Source organism: Dreissena polymorpha, chromosome 1 (assembly GCF_020536995.1).
Source record: "Dreissena polymorpha isolate Duluth1 chromosome 1, UMN_Dpol_1.0, whole genome shotgun sequence".
NCBI lineage: Eukaryota > Metazoa > Mollusca > Bivalvia > Myida > Dreissenidae > Dreissena > Dreissena polymorpha.
This window is the reverse complement of record NC_068355.1, coordinates 150,622,357-150,650,066: the sequence shown is the minus strand read 5'-3', so window position 1 is coordinate 150,650,066 and position 27,710 is coordinate 150,622,357. Positions and strand designations below refer to the sequence as shown.

Here is a 27,710-nt window from a genome sequence, read left to right as displayed (position 1 = left end):
ATACGTTAATTGGTTGACAAGTCACTGATTGGAAACAATTTTCACACTTATTATAACAGAGACCTAGTGACCCCAACTGACGGACTGACCGACATCCAGCAAAACAATATACCTCCTCATCATCGAAAGCAAGGGGGGGAGGGGGCATTAAAACATACAAATGATGGGCAAATTAACTTTTTCTTACAGTTAAATTTAACATGTGCAGCCCCCACCATAACATAACATTTTATCTGATACAAAGTGTCAGAGAAGATAATCTACAATGTTTAGCACATACCTGACAACAAGTCTGACTGGGTAAATGCCCTGACACAGCTGTTTGTCCTCGGGGATCGTGAAGGAGAGGCGGCCATGTCCGTCTGTCATCTCTGTGCCCATGTACATCCACTCACCAGCTCCAGACATCACATGAATGTCCGTCTGCAGGGATATAACAGACATAATGTTGCTTGAAATGGAAATAGGTTGGACCATAGGATTTTTTTTATACCATACACTACAGCATGGTAAGCAAAATTAACTTGAAAGCTAGAGCTTTGTCACAAACGTGACGTATACCCTCAGGTGCCGCATTGACACAGACTATTTTGCATGCTGTCTTTACAAAACAAGAGAATCTAATTTATGGCGATTTTTAAGAATTATTATGCCATTATAATATATAGCCATTTTGAACTTTGCACTCTTGAATTCTTTCACATGACACGCTGTCCAATGACTGTGAACACAATTAATGTACAGAGTCATTTTAAAATCTCACAATGAATGACATATTTATGGCCCTGACAAGATCATTTATTGCCATTTTGACCTTTGAACTAAAAGTGTGACCTTGACCTTGGAGATATTGACGTAATTCTTTCGTGCGACACACCGTCCCATGATGGTGAACAAAAGAGCCAAATGATTTTAAAATCTCACTATAAACAACATAATTATGGCCCCGACAAGCTCATTTTTGGCCATTTTTGACCTTTGAATTCAAAGTGTGACCTTGGAGATATCAACGTAATTCTTTCGCCCGACACATCGTCCAATGATGGTGAACATATGTGCAAATAATTTTTAAATCTCACAATGAACGACATAGTTATGGCCCGGACAAGCTCATTTATGGCCATTTTTGACCTTTGAACTCAAAGTGTGACCTTGACTTTAAAGATATCAATGTAATTCTTTTGCACGACACACCGTCCAATAGTGGTGAACAAACATGCCAATAGATTTTAAATTCTCACAATGAACAACATAGTTATTGCCCGGACAAGCTCATTTATGGACATTTTTGACCTTTGAACTTTAAGTGTGACCTTGACCTTGGAGATATCGACTTAATCATTTTGCGCAACACACCATCCAATGATGGTGAACAAATGTGCCGAATGATTTTAAAATCTTACAATGAATGACATAGTTATGGCCCGGACAAGCTCATTTATGATTGTTGAACTCAAGGTGTGACTTTGACCTTGGAGATATCGATGTAATTCTTTCGCGCGACACACCTTCCAATGATGGTGAACAAATCTGCCAAATGATTTTAAAATCTCACAATAAATGACAATGTTATGGCTCGGACAAGCATTTGACCTTGAACTCCAAGTGTGACCTTGACCTTTGAGATATTGACGTTCTTTTTTCACACGACACACCTTCCCATGATGGTGAACAAAAGTACCAAGTCATTTTAAAATCTAACGATAAATGACATAGTTATGGTCCGGACAAACTTTCAGTTTTAAACACACGTAGTGACCCTGTGACCTAGTTTTTGACCTGGCATGACCCATATTCAAACTTGACCTAGACATCATCTAGATACAACTTCTGACCAAGTTTGGTGAAGATGGGATGAAATTTTTGGACAGACTGACAGACCGACCAACTGACAAAGTGACTCCTATATAGCCCCCATTACCAATTGGTAATGGGGGTATAATTAGGTCAGTAATACTTGAAGTATCTGTTAATGGTTGAATGAAGAATTAAAATTCAAACACAAAACTAGTACATGAAAACAACACATTGACCTACACAACTTTTCAACCATTTTTTTGCTATACACTAAACAAGATTTTGCATGTAAGAAATGCATGTTATCTCCTAGAAATCTGTCAGGTAAAATTTGTGAGCTTATTTGAAGTGTGTTGAGAGTGAACAAATATCATATCAAAATAAAGGGGTGTGATTGAGGCGAAGTCAGAGGGGAGGAAAATTCTGTCTACTGATTTTGACTACGCGAATCGCGCGAATAACGCAATGACAAACCTTAAAACAGACATTAAAATAAAACATACATTAAAATAAACAATTTCTTGAACTTCATAACACTATTTCTTTATGAAAACCTGTTTAACTTCACATTTCACATACTGAGGATGCAAAGTAAACAATATTTACTGTGATCAAAAACAGCAGTTGTTCAATGTATTCACAGTAAATGGACTTATTTAATTAAATATCAAATGGGGAAAACATTAATAAATATAAACAAACACACTTGAGTGTTCTTGTTGAGTTAATGATGTATTAAACTGAGTAAAATTAATATATTTTAATGTGTTTACCTTTTAAAATCTTGCATTTTACATCTACAGTTCAATGCTATTTCAGTTAACTGAACAGTGTGACAAACATAATAAAGCAGAATATGCATATGAATCTGATTACACACAGATCCACTAACATATAAATCAAATCATGTTTGTCTATTTCCATTTTCAAACGATACTCTTCTAAATTGTTTTACTTCGCAAGTAGAGTGAACTCCAATTTGCAAACACTGGTTTCCGAGACACAAATTCACTGCGCACATTTGTAAAAAAAATATGTGTTGCTTGTTTCAAAAACGCATTCTTCATCAATGACAGACACATTTAATTTATCCTATCTAACTATATGATGACAGTCGCTAATTCGATTGATATTTGTCGTTTGGATAAACTTAATTTTCGCTTTGCAACTGCGCCATTTGCAGACAAATCAGAAAAGAAATACCGAACGCATTTAAAAAGAACGATTTTAATTGGTAGATTGGAAAACAACAGCCAATGACATCGCTCGTTTCAAATTGCTAAGGCAGAATCTACCAGTGTACTATGCGAAGTGATTTCGCGAGCCGTGGATATTTCGGGCCACACATAAAAGACGTCCGCGGAATCGGATGTACCCCCCTCTCCCCCCCCATTTTTTTTACAAATTTACGCGAATCTCAGAAATGACCTCCGAGACAACCCAACCCGCAGAAATCCGCGGACCCTTGAAAAATCACACCCCTGAAATATTAAAGCTTTTTAAGAAGTATTATTGATGTTAAACGAAACACATCATTTTGGGTTAAACAAGAATTTCAAATTGCTGAATCAGTCCGAGTCCGAAAGTATGCCACTTTAAATATTAATATGAATGAGTTCATGTGATATGTTGGTGTGAAATAATATTTTTAATACACAAAATCCATGCAGACATCAAAAATTTGTCGAAAGCAGTATTGATAAAAAACAAATTGTGTCGTTTGGGGTAAACAAAGACTTTGGACCATCTAGATGTTTCAAAAGTCAAGTTGACCAGTAGGTTAACCCTTTCAGTGCTGGAACCGAATTTTGAAGGCCTTTGCAAACAGTTTGGATCCAGATGAGACGCCACATCAGGATCCAAACTGTTTGCTATTCTGATAGTATTCTTTGAACAAAAATCTAGAAAATGCTAATTTTAGAAATTAAGCAGACGACATTTTAGCAGGAGACAAATTTCCCAGCATTCAAAGGGTTAATGTCAAGGTCAAAATGAGATTAGATGATGTAGGTGTGTAGAAAGTGTCTTAAGACATCATCAAGGCAAGTATGATGTACGTGTGTAGAAAGTGTCTTAAGACATCATCAAGGCAAGTATAAATGCTTTGTAGGAAGCATTATTTATTTAAGAAAAAATATAAAATCTTGAGTTAACTAAGAATTTGGAACTTTTTAATTAGTCTATATGAAAAGGAGGTCAATGTCAGGTCAAACTGTTGTTTGGTGTTACAGATGTATTGATAGTGTCTTAAGTAATCAGCCATGCAAGTATCAAGGCTGCGTAGGAAGCATCATTGGTATTAGACAAAATATGTCATCTTGGGTTAAGCATGAATTTCGAGCTCCTAAATTAGTCTTCATCAAAACGTAGGTCACTGTCCAAGGTAAAAAAAGAAGTCGGGTAATATTGGTGTGTTAAAATAAATCATCAATACAAGTATCAGATCTTTGAAGAATGAATAATTGATGTTATACAAATCATGTCGTTTTGAGTTAACCTCGTATGGACGTGCAGGATGACGGAGTAACAAATGGAAAAGCTTATCACTATATGCCTCCGCTATCAATAGACGCTTGGGATATACAAACGTAACTACATAAAACCAAACTGATCAAGTAATCACTATTTCTGAAAGCCAGTAACTACCAGTCAGAAAATTGTACCTTTTCTCCTGACAGGGAGGTCATGTCTAATGGTCCATACATAAACTTGGCTGTTATCTTTTGAGGACCATCTTCAACAACCAGTACATCGTTACCACGGTGATTAGGCTGCAGATTCTGAAAGTAATATAGTAATCTTGAGATGCTTGAAATGTATATCCTCACAGACTTTCATAATTGATAAAATAACACAAGTTTACTAATTTATTATATAAAAAACATTCTAGTTATGTCAGAAATGTGTGACGCATGAAATGTTACACTTGAAATTTGTATGTAAATGATGCTAATCCGGATGCATTATGTGAGGTCCTGGAGTGTGTCTAAGCACACCAAGAACCACTTAAAATTTAAGATTAATTTTTATATTTGGATGCAAAAACAATAAATTTATATTTAACTGAAAGACTTTCAAATTCGAAAAGCCCTAGTTCTGAAAAAGAGCTGATGGTGAACTGGCACCCAGATAAATCACAACTTTCAGTATGGTGACCACCAAAAAACTCACATGCTTGGTAGTTGGAAGTGATCCTGGATTAATAAAGAAACAAGCCCGCAGACTTAACACTCCAAAAAATTGACAGCTGGATGAGATTTATTCCATGTTACCTTTATTTTATACATAGTTCGCCTTTTCTGCCATTTCTCTTTGGGTTGCTGTGAGAGCTGCTCATCAGGGGCCATAAAGACAGAGTTCTGTAACTCATCATTCTGGTAGGAGAACCCTATGTCATGCTGGAACAGCTGCAAATGAGGCCCTGATATTATTGGAGCTGCATTCTTGGAAAAATGGGTTTATGTATGTGCATAAAGTGCCATCTCAGATTAGCCTGCGCATGTCACACCCGCTTATCAGGGACAACACCTATAGCCTTGACTAGATTTTCCTTTAACCCTTTGCATGCTGGGAAATTTGTCGTCTGCTGAAATGTCATCTGCTGAATTTCTAAAATTAGCATTTTCGTCGATTTTTTTTTCAAAGAATACTATCAGAATAGCAAACAGTTTGGATCCAGATGAGACGCCATGTTCTGTGGTGTCTCATCTGGATCCAAACTGTTTGCAAAGGCCTTCAAAATTCGGTTCCCGCACTGAAAGAGTTAAACAACTGCACAGGCGAATCCAGGATGGCCTAAAGCACATGCATGCAACCATGATCTTCTTTTTAACTTCAATATAATATAATGATGAACTTCAATGACCAAGTTTTCATGTGGAAACAAACATACTGGTGTCAAATAAAAACAATTATGTTTAATTGAGATCATAATTTGTATATCTGTAACCTAATATTATTAGTAAGTGAAACATAACACCCAATAAACAGTGTTTTATAATCCATTAATGCCTAGCCTCTAGGGCCTTGGCAAACAGCGTAGACCCAGATGAGACGCCGCATGATGCGGCATCTCATCTGGGTCTGCTCTGGTTGCTTAAAGGAAGAAATATATTAAACATAGAAATAAATATACTAGACATCCCTAATTTTAGAAATAAATAGATCAAATTTAGAAGGATGGGAGAGTCCACTAGGCATAAATGGGTTAATACGGGACGCATATTACTTCTAGCACTCTCCTTACAGTCAAACATGAAGATATTAACACAATTAATAACATTAATATAGCATTGAAATTAACCATAATAATTGTTATCAATCTACAATATTAAACATTAATTTCAACAATTTATGCGCTTTGTTTTATGCAACACAATTAGTGTACATCCACTGTTGAAACACAAGTTATGTATCAATCAGCTATTATCCCAAACAATCAAAAAGCTTGCCTGTCTTAGCACAAATGCGACAACATCTGTTGATTCCCAGAAGCTGGCATGGAACAGTGGTGGCAGGGCTCTCACTGGGAACGAGTGAAGCACCTCAGGGCAGTACAACACGTAGTCCAGTCTCTTGTTTCCCCACCACTTGCTGCTCACTGTGTACAAAATAGCACTTATAAGAAAACTTGGCTTGTAAAGACTTTATAGTGTGATACTTTAATGAACAAATAAGCTGGCTTAAGACTGATGTACTTAAAAAAAAAAAGATTATGTGGTACCTTTGTCAGTATTGATAAATTATCACATTTCAATAAGTTAAAAGTTCAACAGAAGGTCAATGTAAAGGTTAAAATGAAGTCAGGTGATGTGAATGTGTTATGAGTTTTTACAGCTATCATTCATGCAAGTATCAGAGCTTTGTACCAGACAGTATTGATATTGGAGAAAACAAGTCATTCAGGGTTAACAGAAGAGTCAACAAGAGATGTGTTTGTCAGAAACACAATGCCCCCTATTGCGCTGCTTTGAAGCCATATATTTGACCTTTGACCTTGAAGGACGACCTTGACCTTTCACCACTCAAAATGTGCAGCTCCATGCGATATACATGCATGCCAAATATCAAGTTGCTATCTTCAATATTGCAAAAGTTATTGCAAAACTTTAATCTTGACTTTAACCAAGGTTAAAGTTTAAGGACAGAATGACAGACAGACAGAATGACAGACAGAAAGACAAGCCAAAAACAATATAGCCCTGATCATTTGATCCGGAGGCATAAAAAGTACATCAGTGTCAAGGTCAAACTGGTCAGTTGATAGTGTGCAAAGATATCATCTATTGTAGTATGAAAAATTTGCAGAAACCTAATTTATGTTATACAAAATAGTTTTTTCTTGGTTTACCATGAACAGTCAAAAGAACATACAAACAGACAGGCCAATCACTATATGCCCACTGGTATCGGAAGATGCTGGGGGAATAAACATTTAGATATTAAACTCAGGGCTTTGTTTTGTTTTCTGAGCAATGATATCAAGTTCATTAAAATATTGTTGATAACCAATATAAAGGAAATCTGTATTGAGACCATATTGTTTTAAAAGACTTAGCTAAGAAGCATGCCTTCATATTCTGATCAAGTGTATTTGGACATAATATCTTTACATACAGATAATATCTTGACCCACTGATTGGCATTGATACACAATAAATGAATGTTTTCTGACAATTTTTGACATGTTCACTATATAATTCACATACTTAAATAGTTATTATAATTTTTTAAATAAAAAAGTAAATTTGTAAAATTCTATATAATACAATTGATAAATGTCTTAAATGCACAATAATTATTCCGCTTGCACTTGCCTAATTGAAATTAGCGCATCGAACCGCTCTGATAGGGAATACTTGTAATAAACACCGACTCGCGAGTTTTCACACCTTTATTGACATTACACAACAGATTAACACCAATTAGCTGTCGAGTGTCGTTTAACCTCTAATCGATTAAAATCAGTTAAACGGACGGATAAAGCAATCAAGCTGTGATCGCCGGCTTCTTTGAATTTATGAAAATACATGAAGTTGCATAACATGGATTTGAATCATTATGGAAGGTTGGAGAAAAAACGGGATCCAAGGACCCCCCGCGTTATATTGGACACAGCGTTGTAACGGACCGCACTATATTGGAGTTACAGTGTAGTTACACAGCCATTAATATGATCTATACCAAATAAACCCATGCTGGACATTCTACTTGAACTGTTTACATTTCTAATGCAGTATGAATAAAAACAGTACAGACCAGTGCAACAAAGCATGGATATATATATATATATAGTGGCAATCAAGATATATCAGTCCCCTTATAGGATGCACAACAAAAAAGTCATTCATAATTATTAGCAATCTGCCCTGTATCACTAAAAAAACATTGACATTAAAACAATAAGGGATCCAAATGTTGACATGGATTTGAAGAATGGACCAATTCTCAATTTCAATGCATCCGTCTAATCTCAATGTTGTGTGAAAACTTGCTCCCTAACATGAAAAGTGACCACACAACAAAAACATACAAGAAGGCCAAGATGACCTGTGTTGATAACCTGAAAAGAGACTGCAATGACTGGAACAACATGATATGTATTCAAAAGACACCGATGGGTTTAAAACACAAAATGTCGTCTCCTAATTGTGGACATTAGTGGTTACCTATTTTAAAATAGCGTGATAACTGACAAACTCACAACTAGACTAACTCTTTAATCGCCAAAATTTGACCTTTGGCCTCTTAGGGTGACCTTAACCTTTGAGGACGTGATATGTGTTTATATTTAAGCCAAAGTATTCAAAATCTATCAATATAACACAAAGTTATTGTTACGACTGGAATTTTCAAGTTACTGTATGGCAAAATTTGACCTTTGAATCTAAGTGTGAACCTGACCTTTGAGGAAGGCAGCTGGTGATACATGAGAAATGGCCTCTAATGATGGTGGACAATTTACGAAAGATATTTAAAAATCCACCTGGAAACTTTGCACAGATGCACAAATGAACAATACAACTGCTTAATGCCACCTTCTTCAAAGGTGCTTACAAATTTGAAGAAGGTGATCTCATGCCTATTTGTGCAAAATTAAATTTTGAAATCCAGCCAGAGGCTTTGTAGATTTTATCAGGTTTGCAACTTAGCAAATTTAAACTGCTGCGTATCCTGGCAGCAATGTTTTGTAACATAACTAGATAAATTGAGGAAATTAGCAAGAGGGTCATACAATGAACATTTACAAGAAGTTATTTGCAAGTCCAGCCAATTGTTTGAGACAAGAAAAAAATTCAGTCTTCAATACAGCCTTATAAACTGCCTCGCTGCCTAGCCACTATGCTATTAAGTGATAAGAATAATTTGAGAAAATCCGGTACTCTGGTAAATTGTTCAATATCTGCAGGAAGTCATCAGAAACAGAGACTTAGAAATTATGAACCAGTAATGTAAATTTTCCAATAAATAGAAAATCATCATGCTTTCATATTAGGATCCATAGGCTAACATCTTACGTTTTTAGAACATTAAGCAGTAAATCATTGCAAGAAACTCCCTTTGAAAAGTAAAAAAAAACATTGACTGTATATAATATATGTTTACACAAAACTTGTTTGCATATAGCACAAAATAACAAACAAAGGCAACTTAGAATGCTGTAAAGTTAACACAAGATAAATTGTCTTCCACCTACAAATACTGCATGCCGAAGCAAAAGCAGGTTACAAACATATAACAAAATATTTGCATGGATCATAACAAAGTTTATATACAGAACTGAAAAATCTTAAAGGAAGTGTGTACCAAAACAAAAACCAAATCTATCAATTGCAAAATAGAAATATGCATGTTTAAGAGGGTAAAAGTATCTCTATTACTATTTTCACCAGTATTAAAGAACAAACTCATGCTAAGACATGGTGTTTACAACACTGTGTGAGGACAGAATACCATTGGCAATATTGGAAAACGTGCTTCCATATTGGCCACTGCTGCAATATTGGATGCTATTGCTAGACACACTCGACTGGCGTTGCAGCGAGACAAGCAACTCTGAGCCGATAGAGGCTTGGTCGACCAAATTCTCGCCAGACTGTTCACAGGAGTATTGGTCGAGGAACATGTTGATATATTGGCACATGGTCTCAACTAAAACAACCAAACCTCTTACAATGTACTTGTATGTAACCACTAATATTGTGAGTTGTAACAAAACCCAAATAACTGGACATGGCTTGCATTTGTGATCAACTTAAATTTCTACTTTTTATCCATATTTGCCAAATTAGTTCAAATATTTGTCCCTAAATGCAAGCAATGAATGTAACATATATAAGAATTATATGTATTTCTTTGCTCTTGTACATACATTATCATCAATTCCAGAACAATACCTCAAAACACATAATATAAAGATTATGGTCAAGGGCACAAAACCTTATATTGTTAGAGCTATGACATTGGATACCATATTCAGTACCGATAAAAATTACCCATGCTCAGGTAAATACGGGCTCAACCATATGCGAAAAGTATCATATTGCGGATTGAACAGACTAATCTTAAAAAACACTTTCCGTTTTTATGGAATTTTTTCGTTTAAGAAAGTCTGTAGAGTGCATAGGTTTATCTGGGACAATACTTTACACACAAGGATTAAGTCCTGTTTCCCCAGAGAGTGGCTTTATAACATGTGTCAATGCTTAACGAAAATAATACAGAACTGGGGCGCATCCATGTATAATTTTGTACTTAAAACATTGTTTTAAATAAGCATGATTCACTTATAAGTATGTTATTGCAATATGAAACAAGTTTTTTTACAAAGTTGTGCAGGTTGTTATAAGCATCTTGCACTATTTTTTTAAAGTATGTATGCATAAAATGCAGCATAAAATGCAACACAAATGTAACACTCTGGTTATCAGGATACTTTGATAACTGATGGCACTACTCTAAGAAAGAAAAACAAAAGCCACATACATTCAGAAAACAGCATGAACTGGATGAACAGTAAACAATGCAACAAAATAAAACTACTTAGAAATATTGCAAGAAATTGTTTGCTATTCCAGCATGTAGAGTAATCACTGTGCTTCAAATACTGAAATTTTGATAGTATTCAATGAAATATAAATGATGATAGGGCATGTTTAGTAGGTGGTATCCATGAAGTTGCACTTTGATTCCTAATAAAGGACACTTCGGATAACAGAGACTTTCAACAAATTGGGTACTCTGCTAACCGAGTTTTATCTTCTACCTGAAAAGCATTAATGTATATTATGGCTTTTTTATCAAACATTTTTAAGTACAATTCAATGTGCATAGTCAAGCGCGACACATTGAGAATCTATGCATAACTTAATTACAAACACACGTGGAATATAACCAATGGCGTTGTTTGCTTAAACAAGAGCACCGCATAACGGGTGCCACGCTCGGCTGCGGGTGCAGTTTTGAATAGATGAAAGCTTGACAGTTTTTTTTTTTTTTTAGAGGTCACAGTGACCTTGACCTTTGACCTAGTGACCCAAAAATGGGTGTGGCTTGTAGAACTCATCAAGGTGCAGCTACATATGAATTTTCAAAGTTGTAGGTTGAAGTACTTTGATTTTAGAGCCAATGATCAAAACCTTGACAAAATGTTAAGGTATAAGCACAATGCGGACGGCGGACACGACGAGCTGGCTGTGACAATACCTCGGGTTTACTCCGAAAACAGCCGAGCTGAAAAATCATATTGCCATTAGTTAATAATATTCATGTAATCATTGCAATTTTTAAATAACAATTAAATGCTTATTTCCTAAGAAATATATTTCAAGTGATGACTGCAAATAATTGTGTATATAATTAACTTGTTTTTATGTAGATCGTCACAATTGTGTTTAATTTATTTATAGCAGGGCTCTAAATAACGGGAGCGAAGGGGTCTTTGAGAGGCAAATATAACACATTTATTCTTCATAAAATACTATGCTGTTTGTGCTCATTAGAATTGCATCATCAAGACAATACTATAATGCCTGGCCATAAAATTAATAAGAGAATGGAAAACTCAGTTTATCTTGAACTCTGCTTAAAGGGAGCACTTACTTCAACGCATTTATAACCTGAGCTCACCCTAAATCAATTTATTGTTTCAGTTAAATAAATTCCTGACCTGCATTGCTGCTTATATATATCTCTAAGTAGCAGTTTTAGCAAAGCGATGTTTCATGACGTTTCGCTACAAAGATCCTTAGTTAAAATTGTTTAAGAACATGTACTATGTGAAGATCAAGGGGTTAATTTTTTGTGATTCAAAAACTGGATAATATATGAGTCATATAGGCTGTACTTATCAGACATATCGAATTAGTTTCACATTTATCTTTCACATCTGTACAAAATCATAATCATATTCCAAAGCGATAAAAAAATGTTTCAGTAATTTGTTTTTAATTTACTTCAGTACATACATTTTTATGTTTTGCCTGCTTACTATAACCGTTTTCCACAGCGAATTCTGAATTTCTGATTCACTTAAAAGAGTTTGTTATATCTGGTAAAAAGTGTTGACTAATCAGGAATAGAGGTGCCATTGTCATTGAGATGATCTGTTAAAGAAGTGTCCACACAAATTTGGCATCCGACTCTTTTAACATTTGAATTATCTCAAATACGTTATTTAACATGTTGTAACATTAATCGATATATTGATCTTTTATTTCAAAAAGTAAACACATTCTTATATTATTTCCAAGTATTTTTATTTCGTTGAAATATTTACTGATCATCCAATTTATGCTGATTATTGATGGAATTTTATCGTTAAAAAAAATATATAATCTGCCGTTTTTCTGAGAATTTCTTTTTTGCAATACAAAGTGCTAAACCATTTACTGACCCAGGGCCCTCAATCCATTTTAGGGGAAGCGGGTCGCTACCCTCATGAGGGGGAATTTTCGCAGTGTTTCCCTTTTGGGGGGGATTTTTTTTTACTTACTCTCTCATTATTACATTTGTACATGTTTGCACTATATTCATTTCTTTTTTCATAATTAAGTATGTTTGACAAGATTAAATTGTAATAGAATTGAGATATAATAATCATGAGATACATCTTTTTTTTTTTAATCAGGGGGAATTTTTCCCCCCAAAAGGGGAAAAAAGTATACTATTCAGGTGGGGGACTGCGGCCGAAATTCGGCCGCAGATTGGATAGATTGAGGGCCCTGCGACCAAGATTGGATAGATTGAGGGCCCTGCGACCAAGATTGGTTAGATTGAGGGCCCTGCGACCAAGATTGAGGGCCCTGCGACCAAACAATGTGTTGTGTCTGAAAACCAAATGAACAGAACATAAATATAAAAAAAATTAAGCAATCTCCTCTCACATGTGGCTTTTGTTGTTCTCTATTATCGAAGTGCCATCTGTTATCAAATTATCTGCATACCGCCATTTGTACACAAACATCCAACACTGATAAAAAGCCAACTTGAATTTTTGCATCAATAAGTTACATGTACCACTATTAATTGTTTTAAATATTAACCTTAATCAGACAGAATAACAAGTTTAAAAAATATTCCCTAAATTAATGCAGTTTGAAGTGCATGTTTAGATTGCTTCTTCACAATTAGTTTCATGACATCTTAAAACAACATCAATGTTAATTAAATGCCCTTTTGTGTATGTGGTGCCCTAAAGTTGAACACAATTCTGATCAATAAAAATACAAGGGAATTCCCGTCAATCATATTAGAATACCTGTTACAGTGTTATCAAGTTATGAAACAAACTTCGCTGATTTTACAAAATCCTCAAATTAAATTCTAAATGTAGTATTTGCAAAACTTCTTCATGCAGTTGGAAACAAGAGGGCCTGAAAGGCCCAAAGTTGCTCACCTGAGATTCAAAAGAACTGACCTGTTCTGTGCAGCCCAAGATTTCATTAGAACATATGTTCTGACAAAGTTTCATGAAGAGTGAACTATGAATGTAACTTTAAGCGTGCTAACAAGGTTTTACTATAGCCATATAAGGATAACTTCCCCGCCACCTAGTCGCCATGTTTTTCAAAAGACCAGAACCATTTTCAAACTCATCCAAGATATCATTAAAACAAATGTTCTGACAAAGTTTCATGAAGATTGGGCAATAAATGTGTTTTTTTCAGTGTTAACAAGATTTAACTATAGCCATTTAAGGAAAAATGCCCCGCCCCCAGGGGGCCATGCTTTTTAATGAACTGGAAACATTTTCAAACTTGTCCAAGATATCATTGGGACAAATCTTCTGACCAAGTTTCATGAAGATTGGACAATAAATTTGGCCTCTAGAGTGTTTATAAGGTTTAACCCAAGCCAAATAAGGAAAAAAGCCCCTCCCCCAGATGCCATGTTTTTTTACTAACAGGAACCATTTTCACAAATCTTTTGACCAAATTTCATGAAGATTGGACAATAAATGTTGCCTCTAGAGTGTAAACGAGGCAAATGTTGACATCGCATAACGGGCGATGGACGACTGACAAAAGGCATTCACTCAAGCTCACCATGAGCACAGTGTGCTCAGGTGAGCTAATAACACATTAATTAGGTTAATAGTATTGGATACCTATCTGTATGGATTCTCCATGGCCCATTGGAAACTTGTTGTAGCGGGACACTTTGATTGGAGGGATCTGCCGAAACGTAAAGTTGACGAGAGGTTCGAGGCGGAATGCAGATGGGTCACTGGCATGGAACAGGTTGTACATCTGCTGGCACTCGGGCCGCTCTGGCATCTCTGATATAATAATAAATGGCACTTTTTTGGGTGGTTGTGGTTTAGATTTTTTACTTCTCATTAGCATGGGGCCATACTTCTAAAGTTTAGACATATAATAATAATTATAAATATATTACAAAAACAAGTATTAACGTGTTGGTATAAAATCCCTAAATTCTTAATTTCTTGCTGAACCATATCAATCTACTTAATACCCAGAAATAATCAAATGAAATTTACTTAATTCCACACAAAATTATGATTATTGTTACGTAAGAAATGTATATTTTACTATATTTCCATGACATATTGTTATCAGAAAAAAATGATCAAACTAATCTATATACACGTTTCTTTATCAGAGACATAATAATTCCATGCTCTTCCCTTGTTGCTCAGATTCATAATATTAATTCCAGCCTGTCACCTTTGTTCTGGCCAGCAAACATCCTCCTGTATGCCAGCACCAGACCCAGAGGTGACCCCAGCATGAAGAAGTCACCAACTTCAAACTCCAACTTTATGCTCTCGTACAGACTCTCACTACTTGTCCTGCGACAGCTTCCCTCATATGCTGCCTCGGCCGACTGAGTCACATGCACTCGCACTGAGCCTGACTTGCCATCTTGTTTCCGCATTTCAACCGGCATACTGTCTGTTTTATGTAGCGGGGCTTTCATTGACGTATGACCTTCTGAAACTGTTCTATGTAAGAGTTCCGAAGAAGTTTTGTGTTTGTTTGTTTGTTTGATATGCGCATCTCCAGTAGTTGGTTTGACATTATCATCACACACTTCAGGTTCTTCTTTGATGGTGTCCTCCTTATCACACAGGGTGTGTGAGCTTCCAAGGGCCCCCACGTTGAGGTCACTACCGCGGCTGCTATAGTGACTGCCACAGTTGCTCAGCAGACTGCGAGACCTGCACAGAGCGTCATACATCAGTATTGAGCCTGTGGAGTCAGCAACAAGACAAACCTGGAACACATTTAGCAGTATATCAGAAACCAACAAAACACAAATGTCAAATTTGCTATAATCTTTTTCACTTCGTATTCTGAAATAAAGTTAACAAGAGCACCGCATAACGGGTGCCAACGCTCGGCTGCAATGCAGTTTTGAATAAATGAAAGTTTGTCAGATTTTTTTTTCTTTTTTTTAAGAGGTCACAGTGACCTTGACCTTTGACCTAGTGACCCAAAAATGGGTGTGGCGTGTAGAACTCATCAAGGTGCAGCTACATATGAAGTTTCAATGTTGTAGGTGGAAGCACTTTTAATTTAGAAGCAATGTTCAAAACCTTAACAAAATGTTAAAGTTTTAGCTTCTTTTTTTTTTAAAGAGGTCACAGTGACCTTGACCTTTGACCTAGTGACCCAAAATGGGTGTGGTGTGTAGAACTCATCAAGGTGCAGCTACATATGAAGTTTCAATGTTGTTAGTGGAAGCACTTTTATTTTTGAAGCAATGTTCAAAACCTTAACAAAATGTTAAGGTTTTAGCGGACAACTACGGACACAGACCAAACGAGCTGGCTATGACAATACCGCTGGTTTTCTCCGAAAACAGCCGAGCTAAAAAACATTAAATATGTAATTTTTAAGAAATCTGAATAAATCATTCATCAGGAATCAAATTTCATATACTCTTAAAAAAGTTGAAATAAATTTCAAGACAGTGTTGATAAATTAGCCATACATACCATTAAGTACATGTTTTAATTAAATGTAATACATCTTTCTTCTTGTCTGTGAAAAACTGTCAATTCAACAAAAACTATGTTATTAAAACCTTCACCACTTTGTCACCTTTTTCATGGTCAAATAGCTAAGGAATGTTTTGATCAATTGGGTCGTGTTCTGAGAAAACTGGGCTTTATGCATGTGTGTAAAGTGTCGTCCCAGATAAGCCTGTCCGCACAGTCCGCACAGGCTTATCAGGGACAACACTTTCCACTTTTATGGTATTTTTAGTTTCAAGAAAGTACCTCCTTACCGAAAATCAAGTTTAGGTGGAAAGTGTTGTCCCTGATTAGCCTGTGCGGACTGCACAGGCTAATATGGGACGACACTTAACGCACATGCCTTATGCCCAGTTTTCTAAGAACACGACACAATTGTGCTTTAAACAAGAAATGTGTTTGTCAGAAACACTATGTCCCCTTCTGCGCTGCTTTGACTTTTTGTTTGTTTTTGACCTTGAAGGATGACCTTGACCTTCCACCACTCAAAATGTGCAGCTCCATGAGATACACATGCATGCCAAATATGAAGTTGCTATCTTCAATATTGCAAAAGTTATGGCAAATGTTAAAGTTTGACCAAACAGACCAACGTACATGTACAGACCAACAGACAGGGCAAAAACAATATGTCCCCCACTATAGTGGTGGGGGACATAAAAAGATGTGTTGCTCATCTAGTTTTAGTGGTTATAACTTATTTTAAGAATAAATTTAATCACTTAAGAAAAGTGGAAGTAGACGACTCCACAATTTTTTCATACAAACAAACCAACTAAAAAACTGACCAACCAACACTGTGATTCTAATATACTGCTGAGATAATAAATCTCAAAGGTTTTAATCAATTGAGATTAAATAAGATGTCTTGAATGATGTACGTCTGTACATCTTTGTCATTAAAGAAATGTGGAAATACTGTTTTACACAATTTTTTTATACAGACATAGTGACTCCAAAACACTTTCAGGGCTATAGAGATTACCCTCCACCTCCAAGGTACCTGTCCAGTGAAGCCCCTGCCATCGTCTGACTGCAGGAAGTCCATGTACACCAGGTTTGCCTTGGCAACCACAGAGTTAACGTGATCCTGGTACTCGGGGCTGCAGGCCGAGAACAAGCCCAGGGCTCCCAGGGGAACAAACTCCTGACTCCAGGGCAAGTTACCCTCTATGTGATGGGGCGTCGAGTCAGACCCAAATGGACTTAAGCTGCAAAAATATCGTGCACAATATTGGTTGCATTCGATTTGAGTAACTTAATAAAAAAAACAATGGACTTCCCCTAAAAGAAGACATCAATATTGGTTGACATTTGAATATCTTTATGAAAAAAAATCATTAAAATAATTATTGGTGCACCTTTTCATGTCTAAATGGGTGACAATAGTGCCATGATTGCCCTTTACTGCTCTCCTGAGTTCAAAAACAGCAATTCTTGAAGACTTGACCTCATAGACGGAACAAACTTAGTAAGAGAACAGTTGAATCAAACTTAAAGAACATAACATCTGTCAGTAGGATACAGATGTCTCACATTCCACTTTTCCTCAATACACTGTAGTGGACATTTGTGAGTAGTGATTTAACAAGAGATGTGTTTGTCAGAAACACAATGTTGCCTATTACGCCGCTTTGAAATGAAATTTCAATATATCATTTGGCAGGTTTAGAAATTATCTCCCTTTTAAAGCTTATTACTTCCCTTGGATTGTATTTTTTACTTTTGACCTTAAAGGATGACCTTGACCTTTCACCATTCAAAATATGCAGCTTCATGAGATGCACATGCATTCCAAATATCAAATTGCGGACGGCAGACAGACAGACAGACAGACGGGCTGACAGTTCAACTGCTATATGCCACCCTACCGGGGGCATACAAATCTATCAATAACTTGCAAATTTAGAGATAAGACAGGAACTTTCGCACAATTATATAGAAGGACAGTACGTCAGTGTTATATGCCCCCTTATTCAAAAGTGGGCATGAAATAAACAAGAGCTGTTACCATAGGATGACATATGCCCCCTTTAAACACTTTGATAGAAGTTATGAGCATTTTTCGAAACCTAAACACAGATTTCTTAACCTAAACGCGGACCCTAAGTTCAATGTCAAGGTCACAGGGGTCAAAATTTTTGTGTGTATGGAAAGGCCTTGTCCATATACAAATGCATACCAAATATGAAGGATATATCTCAAGGGACATAGAAGTTATGAGCATTTTTCGAAACCTAAACACAGATTTCGAAACCTAAACGCGGACCCTAAGTTCAAGGTCAAGGTCACAGGGGTCAAAATTTGTGTGCATATGGAAAAGTCTTGTCTATACAGTCCAACCCCTCTTAAGCAGCCAGTCAAGGGAAACAGCCAAATTGGCTGCTTAAGCGGGGTGGCCTTTTAAGAGGGGGTTGGGTCGTAGGGAGTCTAGAGTTGATGGCCAACTGTTCAATTTTTGTATAAACAAAATGGTAAATATGTGTACATGTACTAAACAATATATAGACTTAAAATAATTTTATTTCTTCCTTTCTAAAGTCAGCTATAAAACAACATTTTCATTCAAAAAAATATTCCATTCATCTTTCTAATCATCATCAATATCATCCTCATCAGAATCAAGTCATTCTCATGATTCTTTGTTTACAGAATGCGCATTGTATGGCCTAAATGCACTAAAGATGGGAACAGCTGTAAATCAGTTATGCGTGAATAACTCCCGTGTCACTATCAATCGATAATTTAATTGGTTTATTGCAGTTTTATGTCTTTGTAATACCTACCGCACGAATTGGTTCCGACAGTGATCTCCTCCACGATAAAATCGTTGCCAGTAACTTAAGAGACTGATAATAGCAACCAGGTGTAATCCTACTGTTAATCGTGCTTTTCATGCAAAACATTTATTTTGCCGCGTTTTATCAAAATTTATATTGAAATCATTGTAAATATAAAACAAATATAAATGTTTTGTTAAATTCCCAAATGAGAATTATAATTTGTAATCCAAAACACACTCCCGATTGATTTATGTTAACGAGACGTTTACAAATCCTAGCATCAAAAAAGTCCTCATGTATTTCCTTTGTCCGGACAAAAGCGCGCGAAAATTATGCACCAATGTACAATGTCAAGTCATACCCATGCAAGCGTGTATTGATTTTTGGATAAAAACTTTGAAGCACAGAGAACATGTAGAGCAGTTGATTTCGGTTAAAAGTTGCGTTGTTCTTTTTAACTTTTAATTAGCCGATAATTGTCATAAATGTGTGCTTGAAATAGTATGATTCAACAACTACAAATTATCAATTATAAATTAAGAATCTCTTTTCCAGTACTAATAGATGATATTGGCATGTGCGGAAAAACAAAAAGATCAAACGGTCGAATATTGCTTTTAACCCAATAACCCGATAATCTGCCGCTAATTAATTGCAATTTTGCAAACTCGCTGTCAAAATGTTTATCACACATCACGCTTCAGTACTGCAGAGCATAAACTGCAGACCGGAAGTACGTATCGATTTTTTCGCCGTTGCGTCGGTGTAATTTTGCCAGTTTACATGACTGACTTACTCGCGCGTAACCACTCATATGGGGGGAATTTAACATTTGGGATGCAAAATTGCTGGCCGCTGGCCGGAGAAACGGGGTTACCGCTAAAGAGGGGTGCATTATATAGTGTTTATCGACGGTCGCGGCACAGACCGGCCTCCTACATGGGGCGACCGGCGATGAGGGGTGACCGGAAGTAGGGGTTGGAATGTATACACATGCACACCAAATGTGAAGGTTATATCTCAAGGGACAAAGAAGTTATGAGCATATTTCGGAACCTAAACACAGATTTTGAAACCTAAACGCGGTTCCTAAGTTCAATGTCAAGGTCACAGGGGTCAACATTTTTGTGCGTATGAAAACGCCTTGTCCATATACACATGCATACCAAATATGAAGGTTACATGTCTAGGGACATAGAAGTTATGAGCATTTTTCGAAACCTAAACGCAAAGTGTGACGGAAAGACGGACAGACGGACGGTCCGATCACTATATGCCCTCCTTTGGAGGCCATAAAAATAATGCACACAACTAAACTGAACTATCATGAATGACATTGCAGGCAAAGGGAAGTAACTGCAGCAATGATTTATACAATATATGTAGAGTGGTCTCACATGTTACATTAACTTAATTTATGACAGTAGAGGTCCAGTAGATTTTGTAAGATTTTAACTTTGTTTGATCTTGTGACCTTGTTTTTGGATGCACCTGACCAGATTCAAACTCAGTCTAGATAGTGTCAATATAAATATTCAGGCCTTGTTTCATCAAGGTTGAGTCATAATTGTGGCCTCTAAAATGGAAACAATGTTTTCCTCAGATTTGACATGATAACCTAGTTTTTGGACACACATAACCCAGATGCAAACTAGGCAATGATTTGTCCAGATTTGTAGTAAAGATTCTGATCAAGTTTAATCCAGATGAAAAATGCTGTCTCTATAGTGATAATGAGAAACATGATGACAACACACACTGCACACAGGAAAATGTTCAACAAAGAATGCCAGATCATCACAATAACTAAGTTTAGGTAAAAATAATGATTATCTGACTATTGCATGTTTCACTCAATCTGAAGATAAATAATGTTTACAGATGAGAAATGCCTATCGGAACTGTAATGTTCATGGAACGTTTACACAAATGTAGTTTAGAACCATTATCCTTCAAACCCATATTTCAATTTCAGAACACTCATTACCATTCCTAAGACTTGTTAACATACATCAAGAAAAGCATATGTATAACAAACACATTTCCACAATATGAGATAACAACATGCACACATTTTCTAAAATGACTTCATGTTTGTATCAACTTTTGAAAATACATGTGGGGTAAACACACAGAGGAAAAGTCTTTTCAAACAAGATTTCTTTGAGAAACACTATGCCCCCCAGTTAGCCAAATATGAAGTTGCTATGTAGTTTATCAGGGTTGCCACCAACCTGATGAAATAAAATTCCCTGACTTTTCACTGACTTTTCCCTGACCAAATCTTGGTTTTTACTGACTAATTTCGGGACATATTCAGCCTCCTCCTCCCGATACAGCTGACCAAATCCACCCATTTAATGTTTATTTTATTCTTTAACATAAAATATTTAACAACTAACAAAGCATTACTACTTGTACACTAATCTATGCATGATGCAAGGCTATATAGTAAATGAAAATCAATAGGGGTCATCTGCCAGTCATGATCAATGTTCCTATGAAGTTTCATGATGAAAGGTGATGCAAGGCTATATAGTAAATGAAAATCAATAGGGGTCATCTGCCAGTCATGATCAATGTTCCTATGAAGTTTCATGATCCTAGGCGTAAGCATTCTTAAGTTATCATCCGGAAACCATTTTACTGTTTCGAGTCACTGTGACCTTGACCTTTGACCTAGTGACCTGAAAATCAATAGGGGTCATCTGCCAGTCATGATTAATGTACCTATGAAGTTTCATGATCCTAGGCGTAAGCATTATTGAGTTATCATCCGGAAACCATTTTACTATTTCGAGTCACTGTGACCTCGACCTTTGACCTTGTGACCTGAAAATCAATAGGGGTCATCTGCCAGTCATGATTAATGTACCAATTAAGTTTCATGATCCTAGGCCAAAGCGTTCTTGAGTTATCATCGGGAAACCATCTGGTATTTTGTCATGTTGAAATAAAAAAAATCCTTTAATATACATCAAAATGCTCGAGACTAAAATGTGGTTCCTACCTTGACAAAACATTTAGAGCATCTGCACACATTTGAGGACAGGGAACCAATCTGAAAGCGACGTGGCCTTTAGCTGCTGGGTAGCTGTTCCGCACCACTGTGTCAAAAGTTGTTTTGAAGGTGTTGTAGTCACTTCGTTTGGACGTGTTGAATGAGTCACACGCTGTGTCTAACATACTGCCTAAAATATATAAGATACTGAAGTTGAAGTAGGCGATTCGTGTGCTAAGTTTAAGTTGAAAAATAATCACAAATATGCTATCAGTTGTAGTGACAGCCATTGTGTGAATATGTTTTTTCTCAAAGTGACCTTGACCTTTGACCTAGTGACCTGAAAATCAATAGGGGTCATCTGCCAGTCATGATCAATGTACCTATGAAGTTTCATGATCCTAGCCGTAAGCGTTCTTGAGTTATCATCCGGATACCATTTTACTATTTCGGGTCACTGTGACCTTGACCTTTGACCTAGTGACCTGAAAATCAATAAGTGTAATCTGCAAGTCATGATCAATGTACCAATTAAGTTTCATGATCCTAGGCATAAGCGTTCTTGAGTTATCATCCGGAAACCATTTTACTATTTCAGGTCACCGTGACCTTGACCTTTGACCTAGTGACCTGAAAATCAATAGGGGTCATCTGCAAGTCATGATCAATCTACCTATCAAGTTTCATGATCTTAGGCATAAGCGTTCTTCAGTTATCATCCGGAAACCATTTTACTATTTTGGGTCACCGTGACCTTGACCTTTGACCTAGTGACCTGAAAGTCAATAGGGGTCATCTGCGAGTCATGATCAATCTACCATTCAAGTTTCATGATTCTAGGCCTAAGCGTTCTTGAGTTATCATCCGGAAACCATTTTACTATTTTGGGTCACCGTGACCTTGACCTTTATCCTAGTGACCTAATAATCAATGGGGGTCATCTGCGAGTCATAATCAATGTACCTATGAAGTTTCATGATCCTAGGCCCAAGCGTTCTTGAGTTATCATCCGGAAACCACCTGGTGGACGGACCGACCGACAGACCGACCGACATGTGCAAAGCAATATACCCCCTCTTCTTCAAAGGGGGGCATAATAAGGTATGAACAAGAGAATATTTTCAGATAAAGTTTTGATTGTAGTCAGTATTGGTTTGATATACTTGTGCAGGGGACCCTAAAATAAAAACTCATCCAAGATATCAGTGAGACAAATCTTCTGACCAAGTTTTATGAAGAAGAAGAGACAATAAATGCGGCCTCTAGAGTGTTTACAAGGCAAAGGTTGACGCCCCATGATGCACAACGAAAGACAGACAAAAGGTGATCACAAAAGCTCCTGTGAGCTAAAAATATATTTTATTAACAATGACTCAATATTACAGAGACCAGCAAGGAAACTTCTAACCATTGAAATTTCAAGCTAAACATAGTTTAAGAATTTGTTATGAAAAATAACAGATTCCCCCCCCCCCCCCCCCCTATTAATGACACAGCATGACTAATTTGTGTTTGAGCCAAGCAATAACTAACTTTAAAATTCAAGCCAAACAAGAACGAAATTCACAGGAATGTTTTGCACTATTGGTCTCTCTTAGAATATTTGGGACATTAAACAATTTGAGGAATTGAGATTGCAAGTTGAGTGTAGGTCTTACCTCCATGTACCACAAGAAAAAGCACATCAGTTTTACAGAGGGAAGGTGCAGTGCTCTGCTTGTCATTTCGACCGGTCTCCAGGCTGTATTTCTGGCACAGTTTCTCAAACCTGCGACCACCAGCATTGTCTGCATATAAACCATGCATGGGCATTACTTGCATGTATTTACACTTGTAACAAAACATTTTGCATAATCTTTAGGGAAACTTTTGAATGTCCATGTGGAATGATTTAGTTTTTAAAGGTACATAAAAGCTGTCATCCGCAATATCATGTTACAATCAACATTTATCAACTTCTTTGTCATAGTTTAATATAATGGTGTAACTTGGGGCAGCGGAATCATAAATGAATTGTGACATCGTAAGGGTCTTTGTCCTATTTCCACGATACCCATGACCCATGAATTGTATAACTGTTATATCAAACGTGTAAACTGTCATATCATACTTGTTAGATAATTTTTGTCAAGGTTATGACAGAATTGACAAGAAAATAACTTCATTGAGTGCACCCAAATGATTGTTCAAGGGGTTATAACTACCAGATAAAATCACTCGAGTGCCATCCTGAAGGGCCCTTGCATACAGAGTCATCACTGTCAGATTATTAGTTCTTGTGATCTAACACAGACACATAACATTCAAAAGAAAATGTCATATAATGAATCAAAAGGCAATAACTTTCTTAACAAATATTGAGCAAAACAACCTGAAATCATATGCATGTCCACCAAATAGCTATGCTGCATATCACATGTCACATACATGTAATTCAGATGATCAATGCAGAAAGGAATTATTATTAAAAGGGCAATACACTGCAACGCCGATATATCGCGATTGTTGGGGTCCAAAGATTGCGAGCGCGATATATACGGCGCGCGATATAACTCGAGAAATGTCTAACTTAATTGTATTGTGGTTAATTTGTCAAATTTCCCCAATGTTTTCATTTTATATACGGCGCTGCTACATATTTGTATAGTTATAATTGCAAACCAATTCGACAATAAACATTTTCATAACTACATACGTATCTGTATTTATCATAAAAACCAAAATGTAAATTATATTTTTGTATTTTCATGTACGATCGCTTGGGAATCAGCTTAAAAAAAGAATTATTGCTGTAAAAAAAGTATAAAATATAATTGTGCAAAGATTCGAATTTACCCTTATAAAAAGTCCTAATGAAGGAACTAAAACAGCGTAACAGTAACGATACAGCATGTTTGAATTCTATTTTATCAAGAGGAAATGTCAATGCCACATAATTCGCGAGATACCGCGGTACTTTAGTTGACATTTACAACGAAACTTTTAATGAAAATTAAAATATCGCAATGTACCCGATAAAAAATTTTATTTACAAATAAATACACCCACACATATTTTCGCGCGCTTTTTATCAGGACAAAGAAATATTCAAGACCAGTACCGAAATTTAATGATTTATATACCAGTAAACCTGCCATTATTACCTTTGCAATGACACTAATGGGTTATTTCTTAAGTGTTAAAAACAACCCCAGTGGGTGTGTAAACAACACTGTCAATAATCGACTGTTTTTCACGCTTCACTGCGTGCCATAGTAAGTCGCGAAATATAGGGTGTTAATGCTTAAGTACAGGTTGTAGGCCCTAAAACAGGACTCGAGAGTGTTTATATAAGCCTTAGGATTTAGATGCAATCGAGCTAAAATAAATAGGTTTAAACTAATGAGCAAATGATTATAACTCCTGTAAAAATTGTTGGATCGGAATAACCTGATATTGATGTACAGGACTCGGTCCCTATACGAATGCTGCAGATATCAAGTCTCATCAAAGTAAGACCAATAGTGTCTGAGATCTTGTGCAGAAACAAACTGCATGGTGGAAAGATGAAGAAAGAAAGACATCCACACATACTGAAGGACCAATGAACACCAAAGTTGTTTCATTTGGCTCATGTACCGTAATATCAATTCTATCAAAATGAGACTTTAGACAAACAGACTAAGTGGCAAATATGAGCTCCCCAATTTCAGGAAATATAAAATTGAATAAACATATAGCTTATATTGTGCATGGGATTGATTTTCCACTGGATATACTAAGTGATCTGTATCAAGGGCAAGCTTAAAATATTGCATTTGCTGAACAGTTCATTCTTTATCCTCAATACACAACATAACAATTGACAAAACACAGGACAAAAAAAACAACTTGGCAGATCTTTGTTTGTCACCTGTATTAAAGGACAGTTGAGATCTTGCATCAGCAAACTCATCATTAGAAACTGAGAGCATTTCCAACGACGACGACTTTGTTCCAAGCCCCCCTGAAAAAATTGTTTACATGTATTTTAACACTGTAAATGTCAAACATTAGAAACAAAGGAAAATAAGCATGTCACAAAATCGACTCATTTACAAATGAACACAACAAAACACTTTAATTACCAGACAGAAAACAATAGTGTTACAATAAAATAAAGATGTTCAGTGGAACCGCTCTAAACCGGACACCTCCGGGACCGAAAGGAAATTCCGGTTTAGAGAGGATTCCGGTTTAGAGGGGAAATTGACTATTTTACTTTCAGGTCATTCACATACCGGTAGACTCTTTGATAAGTTTGATTTTGTCTTCTAGAGACTTTTCCACGGGCCTTTGTTTAGAAGGAGGTTCGGACCTTTTTAGACTTAGTTACCTTCATTGCCAATTTAAAAATCTAAATGAATATCTTAATGCAACTGCTTCAAGAACTATGCAAATCACCATTTTATATGACACTTAATTAGCATTTGTACTAAACAATTCAAAATTAAATAGCATTAAGCTTATTGAAATTTAGCACGGCTTCCTACATAAAAAACAAAACACACTACAAAAACAAAACACACTAGTGAACCCCATGTTTGTTATTTTTGCATTTGGCTTAGAAGCAATTGTAATTCTTAAAAGCTTATAAATGTTGTTGTTGTTTTTGTTATTGTTATCACTAATTATAATCAGTATTGTCACCCCTATTGATCAACATGTACATCAAAGGCCAAGTCTCTTTAAATTGTTTTGTGATTTTTACAGTTTGCAAAATATTCCACAACCTTAATTAATTTCACGTGTCTTTAATCCGCTATTCACAAGTTTTTGACTCTAGGTCAAAGGTGCAACAAACAGGTCCTGATCGGTTTAGAGCGGTACAATTACGTATAGAATGACCCAATTTTGATCCAAAGAATGACCAGTATTCGGAATTGAAGGGATTCCGGTCATGAGAAATATTTTACACATGGTTTTATAGGGAAAAAAATGGGACCGGACAATTTGTCCGGTTTAGAGAGGATTAAGGTAAAGAGAGGATCCGGTTTAGAGGGTTTTCACTGTAATTGATTATATACAGAAATTAAAGGAATAAAACAAAATTATTGTAACTGAAAATAATGTCGAGTTATTATTAATTTGCTATCCAAACCATTATGCAACTATTTATTGTACTATTCATAAAAATACTACAAAAGGAACATAATTTTCATTTTTTCATTTGCAATCTTTCACTGTGAAAAGATCCATATATTGTCTAACATGTTCAAGCCTCTAAATAAGAAAATGTCAAAGTGTAAATAAAAGCGCTTAAATCTACAGCATTTTTCCTCGCTACTTTCGGATAATAGTGGTACCATTAGAGTCAAAGTGGAATAATTTGCTTCATTTTCATCCGAATAGGGTAATTTATTAGGTGTGCTGAAAACTTCATAAAGCATGTACAGATTGCATTTAATAAACTAAAACATCTAGTTTATTATACATGTAGCATTATTCAATAACAATGTACATGTTTATTTCCCTAGGCTGCAATGGTCTTGAAAATGTAAATAATCTTGACAATCTGATTATCTGACCACCCAGTGATTTATCTCTATAGCTACAAATTAATATAATAACATTAGTGAGCGATTCATGCAAAAACCTGTTTCTATTAACA

General features: G+C 36.1%; 1 protein-coding gene across 4 annotated transcripts in view; it reads right to left on the bottom strand.

Moving 5' to 3' along the window:
- The window catches only part of LOC127855790 (protein retinal degeneration B-like), an 83,582-nt gene that overhangs the window by 8,073 nt on the left and 47,799 nt on the right, over positions 1 to 27,710 (bottom strand). For 3 of the 4 annotated variants that reach the window (XM_052391609.1, XM_052391604.1, XM_052391615.1), the window contains 11 exons: positions 25,974 to 26,066; positions 23,740 to 23,868; positions 22,091 to 22,271; positions 17,301 to 17,508; positions 14,985 to 15,534; positions 14,405 to 14,575; positions 9,751 to 9,948; positions 6,249 to 6,397; positions 5,070 to 5,204; positions 4,461 to 4,577; positions 281 to 423 (listed from right to left, as the gene is read on the bottom strand). In XM_052391609.1, the coding sequence (XP_052247569.1) occupies positions 281 to 423; positions 4,461 to 4,577; positions 5,070 to 5,204; positions 6,249 to 6,397; positions 9,751 to 9,948; positions 14,405 to 14,575; positions 14,985 to 15,534; positions 17,301 to 17,508; positions 22,091 to 22,271; positions 23,740 to 23,868; positions 25,974 to 26,066 (2,074 nt within the window). The remainder of the gene's footprint in view (positions 1 to 280; positions 424 to 4,460; positions 4,578 to 5,069; positions 5,205 to 6,248; positions 6,398 to 9,750; positions 9,949 to 14,404; positions 14,576 to 14,984; positions 15,535 to 17,300; positions 17,509 to 22,090; positions 22,272 to 23,739; positions 23,869 to 25,973; positions 26,067 to 27,710) is intronic. The other variant, XM_052391624.1, reaches the window with a different exon arrangement.